The 9,874-nt window shown below is 36.7% G+C and overlaps 1 protein-coding gene and 1 pseudogene across 1 annotated transcript; one reads left to right on the plus strand and one right to left on the minus strand.

Moving 5' to 3' along the window:
• Window positions 1–294: 294 nt before the first annotated feature.
• On the plus strand, window positions 295–3,369 carry LOC131651663 (protein HOTHEAD-like). The gene is made up of 3 exons (XM_058921331.1): window positions 295–437; window positions 683–1,333; window positions 2,368–3,369. Exons 1-3 carry the CDS (start codon window positions 329–331, stop codon window positions 3,213–3,215), a joined length of 1,608 nt encoding a protein of 535 aa, XP_058777314.1. The 5' UTR covers window positions 295–328; the 3' UTR covers window positions 3,216–3,369.
• A 100-nt stretch (window positions 3,370–3,469) lies between these two features.
• On the minus strand, window positions 3,470–4,372 carry LOC131651664 (E3 ubiquitin-protein ligase MPSR1-like; annotated as a pseudogene).
• Window positions 4,373–9,874: the final 5,502 nt, after the last annotated feature.

Consider the following 9,874-nt stretch of genomic DNA (forward strand, 5'->3'; position numbering starts at 1 on the left):
CATAGCTTATATTAATTTGATAGAATCCTTAAAATTCAAACTTCAAAATCAACACATTATTTTAATCCCAACCACTTATGAAATTCAAGGTTAGAGAAAAACATCATACCTTTTAACAAACAGTGGTTGTCGCCAGCTAAACAAACAATGAATGATTAAGTTTTTACCATGCGCATTTTCTAAACATACTTGATTATACAAACTTTAATCAATAAGTCTCACCAGCTTGAAAATGAAAACAATATTTATAATAACCCACATTTGCAAGTAAATCATGTTTTTCCTCATCTCACAAATCAAATGCATTAACTAACTGAAATACCTATTCATGGAACTTCCACAAATCAAACATGTCCATAAGCATAACCCTCTCACATTATTGTTTTTGTTGTTTATACTTGCAAATTGTGGCAACTCTTTTCCTTCTGAACCTCAAGGTATGTCTATAACCTACAGACTCGCGTGATTACGTTCAATTTATTATAAAAAAAAATTATAATTTGCGTATATATGTAAATATTTGTCTATTTTTGTGTTTGTGTCTTATGGCGTGTCTGGTCTTTGACATGTGTCAGTGTCTAAAACTGGCACGACATAGAAACGTAACCGTCTTTTAGATGTTTGCTTTCGCTAAAAAGTTTAAACATGGTTTTAACATTTTACCTGCATTTTCACAATGTAGGTAAACGACAATGGCGCATGACATCAGATGTTGAAGAAGTAGCAGGTAAATCATATGACTACATTATAGTTGGAGGAGGAACATGTGGTTGTCCATTAGCTGCTACACTATCACATAATTTTTCTGTGCTACTCATAGAAAGAGGTGGTTCACCATATGGAAACCCCTTGGTGATTGATAGAAGATACTATGGTTTTCCATTGATTCAAAATGACAACCACCATATGACAGTAGCACAACGATTCACCTCGCAAGACGGTGTTAGCAATGTAAGAGGAAGAGTTCTCGGTGGATCGTCGGCTATAAACGGTGGATTTTATAGTAGAGCGAGTGATGAGTTTGTTGAGAAAGTTGGTTGGGATAAGATGTTAGTTAAAGAAGCTTACGAATGGGCTGAATCGAAAGTTGTTTTTCCTCCGTATTTCCTCACGCCGTGGCAATCTGTTGCTGAGTTTAGTCTTCTTGAAACAGGAATTTTACCTTACAATGGTTATAGTTTGGAACATGTCAAAGGAACTAAGATTTCTGGGAGTGTGTTTGATGGATTCGGACAGAGACATACCTCTGCTGATCTTCTAGAAGCTGGAAATCCGAAGAATCTAATTGTTCTTGTGAATGCCACAGTTAAGAATATCATCTTTCATCATAATGGTAAGTAGAAGAAATTTAAGAACTTTCTTGTGGCTACTTGTAATGTCTACATGGTTTTAAGCAACAGTTTCCTATCGATAAGATTTTTTATGTCTGTGATGGCATCACAATTATAATTGTGCATTCATCTTCAACAATTTCAAGAAACCTGTCACGAATGCAATGTGATTGGAACCGAAATTGTGGCATCATCTTCCACAATTTAAAGGCTTCTATCACAAATGCAATTGTTGCAAGATGAATGTTAACAACACTCTCTTTTCAACACTTTCTCTATCACTCACTTTTTTATTGGTTGAAACACATTTGCCAATTCAAGATATTCAAATATTTTGATCTATATAGCCCTGATTGTAGGCCAAACTCGTGCCAATATTTGACACAATAGCATTCGGTGTCATGTTTTATATCCATGTCTATCAATGCTTGAGAAATCGTATGTGCAGCTATAAGAGGCAAAACGGATCCGGTTCGTCGGGTATGTCCGTTTTTGCAGGACGGTCCAAAGGTTTAGGCATGCACTCTATAATATGTCTACTCCATCTCGTTTTTTTTTTTGCAGCGCGAACATTAACATAAATTTTTGTAATTTTAAACTTTAAAGGTGTCATGTTCGCCGACCCGCTCTTCCTCATTTTTTTTAAAGGCGGGTCAAGTTTCAGACTCACCCCCTACACAATTCCCGCCCCGCTGTCCGCTCTTCCTCTTTTTTTTTAAAGGCGGGTCAAGTTTTATACACAACTCCCGCCCCGCTGTCCGCTCTTCCTCTTTTTTTTAAAGGCGGGTCAAGTTTTATACACAACTCCGGCCCCGCTGTCCGCTCTTCCTCTTTTTTTTTAAAGGCGGGTCAAGTTTTAGACTCACCCCTACACAATTCCTGCCCCACTGTGCCCTGTTTTTTTTCGGGTTTTTGTGACACGGAGATGAGCATACTCATTTGACACCCCCTATTTGCGGCACACAGCCACAATTTAAAACCTTGAACAAGTAGCATTAGCGTTTTTCAATTTACAACCGAGTTTTCACACTTGTAGGTGACAAGAATGAAACCAGTGCAAGGGGAATCAAATTCATCAAGAGTAATGGAAACTTAGATGAAACCTATGAAGCCTACATCAAGAAACCAAAGAACTCAACTTCAAGGGGTGATGTAATATTATCAGCAGGTGCATTAGGTAGCCCTCAACTCTTGCTGCTAAGTGGCATAGGACCAAAAGAACAACTGAGGGCCTTCAACATTCCACTGGTTCATGAAATGAAAGAAGTTGGTCAAGGAATGCAAGACAATCCTTGCATAGCAATCTTGGTTGATTCCAAGCCAGAAAACAGGCCTCCCGATCCTCCGCAAATCGCAGGCATAACCCAAGACTTCAAAATCATAATCGAAGCATCAATATTTCCCTTAAGCATCAACGAATCAAGGGTTAACATTGCCGCAAAGATAGCTATGCCATTTTCAAGAGGGTATCTTGAACTAAACAACACTGATCCAAGGCTTAACCCTTCTGTGAAATTCAACTATCTCGAAAATGAAAATGATATGCAAGAATGCATTAAGATGACGAAACTACTAAATCGAATTGCAAGGTCGAAGTCTATCGCGTTTTTCCTCGGTGAGTCACAGCAAAACAAATTGGCTTCTAATGAGATTAATTTGAGAAAGTTTTGCAAGAAGAATGTGAGAACTATCTATCACTATCATGGTGGTTGCAATGTTGGATCAGTTGTTGATAAGAACTACAAAGTTTATGGTGTAAAGGGATTAAGAGTATTGGATGGCTCAACTTTTTCCGAGTCACCAGGTACAAATCCTATGGCTACACTCTTGATGCTAGGAAGGTATCAAGGACTCAAGATTCTCCAAGAAAGGGAAGCAGATTAACTGTGATGGCTCAAGTTGTTTGAATGTCAAAGAAAACACATAATATGAACTTCTTTGTTAACTGATTCAGAACCATGTTTATTAAGATCTTCTAACTAATTCAAAACCCTAAATCTCAAGCTTCTTTAAATGAAATGAAAAATATTAATTTTAACCATGATCTTTCAATTGTGTATTTCAAATTTCAATCACTTTTTATTCATGTTGGATAGTATTTTCAGATAACATCACATTCAAAAGAATTGCAAGAAAAGTAAGCAAAATATCATTATTTATTCCCACATGTAAAAAGAAATTTGTGCATTTGAACCCTATACATTTCCATCAACAAATTGAAAAACAGTATCCTAACAAAACAAAAAATAAGATCAATTCCCAATTTCATCACCATCAGCATCACCATCTCTAGGGCTTGATGAAGAATGATTTGAATCACCACCAGAAGTAGCTTGATTTTGATCATGATTTCTCCTTCTCCTGCTAATAGAAAAACTAACCCAAACTTCACCACCAACCCTTCTTCTCTCTCCACCTTCTTCTTCTTCCTCCTCCTCTTCTTCAGTTTTCTTTCCCTCATCTTTCTCATCCACAGGCATCTGATACCTACAAACAGGACAAGACCCATGAATCCCTAACCACTTCTCAATACAATCACCATGAAACCTATGCTCACATGGCACTTCTCTAACAACCCCACCAACCTCAAACTCTTCCAAACAAACAACACACTCTCCACCATCACTTTCTTCAATCTCAACCCTTTTCATACCTTCTATGGACTCCTTTGAAGCTGGTGGCTGACTATTCTTTGTGGTCCTTTCCAGTTCGTGAAACAGAGTTTCGAGACTTGAAACTCCTTCGACTATAATCATGCGCTGTGTGGAAGGGTTCACCAAGATGATTCTTTGACGGTCGGGATCTTCGTTCCTGGACGATTCTTGATCTGGGTCATTGTTGTTTCTGTTTCTTCGAGTTGGAGAAGGGTGGGAAAGACCTTGGATGAAGGGCAATAACACAGACATGTCACTGTTTCTGATCATTCTTTCGAAGTTATACGAAAGCTCAGAATTTTCAGATTCGGAAGCCATCAAATCAAAAATCAATTCAAATGAAAAACTTTTGTGAGAGAGATAGAGAAGAGAATGAAGAGAAAAAGAAAAAGATTGATGAATAAATATAGCGTGAAAAAACAAGAGAAAGAACATTGTAGAAGGATCGAGAACGTTGTTTAGTTACTACAGTACATTCTAGTACATGTGACTGATTTGCTTTTTATTTGAGAGGACCGTTCATGTTTTGTTTTTTTTTTTCTAACTTTTGTTTTTAAATTATTTTTAATTTCATCTATTTATTTATTAACAACACTAATTTTTTTTTTTTTAAAGTTTCATTGAAAACCTAATTCTGACAAAATAAATATTTAAAAAAGATACTAATCCAAAGAAAATCAAATCCTAAAAATAATATTTTGTACCGTTTGAAATATATTCAAATTTCAAAAAAAAATTATTCATTATTTTTTTCACATCAATGAATATGATGTAACTATCTTGTCAAAGAAAATAATATCCAAATTATTCATATTATATATATATATATATATATATATATATATATATATATATATATATATATATATATATATATATATATATATATATATATATGGAGGAGGGTTATATTTACTCCAAGAGTAAGTGTAAAAGACTTACTCCAAATCTTAGCTATTGATTTTCATTAATCTAACAGTTTTAATTGATCATTTAATCCAATTATTTTTGGAAATATTTTTCTATATAAAAAATTAATTAAAACCGTTATATTAATGATAATCAATGGTTAAGATTTGGAGTAACTCTTCAACACTTACTTGGAGTAAATATAACCCTCCTCATATATATATATATATAGGGATAGGATCAAATGACACCTAGGTGTCAAAATTTATTTTCAATTTTTTTATAAGAGACATCTTAATGAGATAATTTAGAATGTACATGTTCTGTTGTAGAATCAAAAATGGTGATGATTGTAGAAATTGCAGTGAAGCGGATCTTTCGAAGCATTACGTTGAGAAGACACGGTGTTTGCTATCTTTGATACAGGGGGTACCTGCATGGTTAGACTCCAAGGTCTAAGTAAATCTAAGATTCAAAATAGTTGATAGTGAAAGTGGAGGTTAGAGATTGTGTACCGATGCCCTTTATGAAGGTATTTATACCTTGGATCCGGTATGGTAGGCTAGATAATAAGCCTCATGCTATTAGACCTGTGGCCAGCCCGAAGTAGTGAGCCCCGTGTCTTTGGCCAACACAAAACAGTTGCCCTAAGACTTGTCGGGCATGTTTGATGCCGAGGGACACTTTCAATAGCAATAGCCAGCCTTAAAGGATGTTCATCCAAGCGTCGGCTGGCATGCGCCGCTTTGATTTTACCAAAGCGTGAAGCATATTGTTAGCTGAGAATTTCGAAAGCAAGAGTGGAATCAGGATTTGAAGACCACTTTGTAATGAAAAATGTATTATGGCAGTCGACTATTGCTAGTCGGAGTCTGACTGATGTTATGTCTCACTCTCAAGGACTTAGCCAAATTTGGCATTGTTTTCCACACGAGGGCTGTTTTGACCACGAGCGGTTACTTAATTTATAAAGGGATATACTCCCTCCGTCTCATAATAAGTGTCTCATTTGTACTTTTTCTCTGTCTCTAAATAAATGTCTTTTTACAATATCAATGCAACATTTGTTATTTTTTTCCACTACTATACCCCTATATATTAACTTTCACGTTTTTTGAAATTCTGGACTCAGACACGCGATGTCTACAGGATGTCACGACATCATTATCTGAATGTTTTCAAACAAATGAACAAAGAGTAAACAATAAACAACACAGGAAAATTGTTAACCCAGTTCGGTGCAAACACACCTACATCTGGGGGCTACCAAGCCAGGGAGGAAGTCCACTATAAGTAATATTAATTCAAGGTAATACAACTCAATATTACGCCTCTCACTTAATATCTACCCAATGCAACTTCAATCTAAACAACTAGACCAGAGTTCCTACTCACTCCCCCTCAATCACAGCAGTGATGAAAAACTAACAGACGAAAAGCAACAGAAGACACTCTTCAAAAACACAACTTGATCTTGCTTAAAAGCTTTGATCAAGTACAATAGTACTCTTGCTTAAAACCTTCGAGTACTTTTTACAACTCAAAACAGAAACACCTAGACCAAGACAATCATCATGATGATTGTTTGGCTTACAAGAAATCTAATACACAGACGAACAACACCACAAACTTCTGGACGGCAAACCCTAAAAAAACCATCATCCAGCAGCTTCTTCATTTGATATATATAACCTTGCAGTAGCTGGGCCTTGGCTCCAATAATAATTTTAAACCTAATTAAAACCATTTCCATAAGGCAAAGATCCATCGCATAACGTTGTTCTGAAACAAAACAATATCCAAAGTTTCCAAAAGAGGCGCGCAAAGACTTAACAGATCAAATAACCATAACGCGAACATAGTAAAACACAGCAGCTTCGGATGTCATGACATCGGTCTTGACATCAGTAAAAACCTGCACAAGAAAAACTTCAAAACAATGCATGTCATGACACCGGTCTTGACATGATAAAGACACTATTTGTTTTACCAAAAAATACAGCCAATCAAAAACATCTACAAACTCCCCCTTTGGCGAATTTTTGGCTAAAACAATAATAGATGATACCATCAGAGATCAGAGTACACGCAGCAGCCAAAACAAGGATCCACCAAAAAAAAACAGAATACATTCTGTTAGCCAACAACATCTTGCTGCTAGTACAAACAAGGAACCAAACAGAAAAACAGCAACCAAAACAACAACCAAATCGTCAACCCAAATCATCAACCAAATCATCATCATCATCATCTATCACTTTCTCCCCCTTTCTAGCCACAAAAGAAGCCAAACAACAGATGAAGATTTACACTTCAGAATCATTATCCTTACTTATCTCCACATCATTGAAGCTACTAGTCCGAGCATCCTCACCCTCCTCAGCCATCACTACCAACAGAATGATCATTACCACCATCAGCAGAGTATCCTTGACAGTCAAGAAAGAAATAGTGCTGATCCCACACCCAATTAATTGCTATAATCCTTCACAAAGACAAATGCCTAGTTTGCTTCTTAGATTTTCAAATTGATTAGCATCCAAGGCTTTTGTGAAAATATCAGCTAGTTGAAGGGTTGTAGCAACATGTTCCAAGACAATTGTTTTATTTTCAACAAGATCTCTAATGTAATGATGTCTAATATCAATGTGCTTGGTCCTGCTATGCTGAATAGGATTCTTTGAAATGTTAATGGCACTTAAATTGTCACAATATAATGTCATGACATCTTGTGTGACATTGTATTCTGATAACATCTGTTTCATCCAAACAAGCTGAGAGCAACTACTTCCTGCTGCAATGTATTCTGCCTCTGCAGTGGACAGAGACACACAATTTTGTTTCTTGCTGAACCATGAAATAAGATTATTACCCAAGAAGAAACACCCTCCTGAAGTACTTTTTCTGTCATCAGCACTTCCTGCCCAGTCTGCATCACAATATCCAGTGAGAATGGGTTCACACCCATGAGAGTAGAGCATTCCATATTCACAAGTACCATTCACATATTTCAGGATCCTCTTGACTTGATTGATATGGCTGGTTTTGGGTTCTGCTTGATACCTGGCACATACCCCAACAGCAAAGGCAATATCAGGTCTACTGGCTGTAAGATACAGCAGACTTCCTATCATGCTTCTGTATAGACTTTGATCAACACTGGTTCCCTTTTCATCTTTGGTCAGCTTCAAATGGGTAGGTGCTGGTGTCCTTTTGTGAGAAGCATTTTCCATTCCAAACTTTTTGACAATATTTCTAGCATACTTGCTCTGAGAGAGAAAGATTGAGTCTTCCATCTGTTTGACTTGTAGCCCAAGAAAATAGGTTAATTCTCCAACTAGACTCATTTCAAATTCAGATTGCATCTGATCAACAAAATGTCTAGTCATCTTGTCTGACATCCCACCAAATACAATATCATCCACATAGATTTGAGCTATCAGAATCTTCCCTCCTTCATCTTTAACAAAAAGAGTTTTATCTATCCCACATTTCCTGTATCCATTGCTAGTAAGAAACTCAGTTAGTCTCTCATACCAAGCTCTAGGGGCTTGTTTCAGACCGTAAAGAGCTTTCCTTAATTTGTATACATGATCAGGGTGGTTTGGATCTGCAAAACCTTTAGGTTGTTCTACATAGACTTCCTCATTCAAATATCCATTCAAGAAAGCACTCTTCACATCCATCTGGTATAGTTTGAATTTCAGAATACAAGCAATTCCTAACAATAGCCTAATTGACTCAAGTCTGGCAACAGGGGCAAAGGTTTCATCAAAGTCAATTCCTTCAACTTGGGTGTATCCTTGAGCAACTAGCCTTGCTTTGTTTCTGATAACAGTTCCCTGTTCATCTGACTTGTTCTTGTAAACCCATTTAGTTCCAATGACATTAGTACCTTTAGGTCTTGGTACCAGCTCCCATACTTCATTTCTTTCAAACTGACCTAATTCTTCCTGCATGGCATTAATCTAGAACTCATCTGTTAATGCTTACTTGACATTTTTAGGTTCAATTTTTGACACAAAACAAGAGTTTGAGACAACTTCTCTTGACCTTGTAACAACTCCACTGTTGAGATCTCCTATAATAAGATCTTTAGGATGATCTTTCTGAATTCTTATAGAGGGACTCTTGTTAGGAGGTTCAGTCTCAGCCTCTGTGATAGTGGGACTGCAATCATCTTCTCTTGTAGATCCTTCTGCTGTAAGATCCCAGAATGTTCCGACATCTTCTGTGACATCTGCTTGATTGTGAACATCATCAACCACAACATTTATGGATTCCATTATTGTTTTGGTTCTTGAGTTGAATACTCTATAGGCTCTGCTGTTTGTAGAGTAGCCCAGAAAAATTCCTTCATCACTCTTGGGATCCATCTTCCTCCTGTGATCTCTATCAGTAAGAATGTAACACTTACTACCAAACACATGGAAGTATTTGACAGTGGGTTTTCTTCCCTTCCAGATCTCATATAGGGTGGTAGAGGTTCCTTTTCTTAAGGTGACTCTATTATGTACATAACAAACAGTATTCATGGCTTCAGCCCAGAAGTAGATAGGAAGATTCTTAGCATGAATCATAGCTCTTGCTGATTCTTGAATAGTTCTATTCTTTCTTTCAACAACCCCATTTTGCTGTGGAGTAATAGGGGAAGAGAATTCATGATGTATTCCTTCAGAGGAGCAGAATTCAGCAAACTTTTGATTCTCAAATTCCTTTCCATGATCACTTCTAATTCTCACAACACCATTTTCTTTTTCTCTTTGAATTCTTTGACATAGGTCCTTGAAAACATCAAACACATCTGACTTTTCTCTAATAAAGTTTACCCAAGTGTACCTGGAGTAGTCATCCACAACCACATAAGCATATTTCTTTCCTCCAAGACTTTCTATTTGCATTGGTCCCATCAAGTCCATATGTAGAAGTTCAAGAACTCTGGAAGTAGTCAAATGTTTAACCTTTGGATGTGACATCCTG

This window comes from Vicia villosa, linkage group LG2 (genome assembly GCF_029867415.1).
Source record: "Vicia villosa cultivar HV-30 ecotype Madison, WI linkage group LG2, Vvil1.0, whole genome shotgun sequence".
Taxonomy (NCBI): Eukaryota; Viridiplantae; Streptophyta; class Magnoliopsida; order Fabales; family Fabaceae; genus Vicia; species Vicia villosa.

Coding starts and splice junctions, on each gene's coding strand:
- LOC131651663 (XM_058921331.1), top strand. CDS start 329: ATGGAACTTCCACAAATCAAACATGTCCATAAGCATAACCCTCTCACA. Junction 438..682: donor TTTTCCTTCTGAACCTCAAG/GTATGTCTATAA, acceptor TTCACAATGTAG/GTAAACGACAATGGCGCATG. Junction 1,334..2,367: donor TATCATCTTTCATCATAATG/GTAAGTAGAAGA, acceptor TCACACTTGTAG/GTGACAAGAATGAAACCAGT.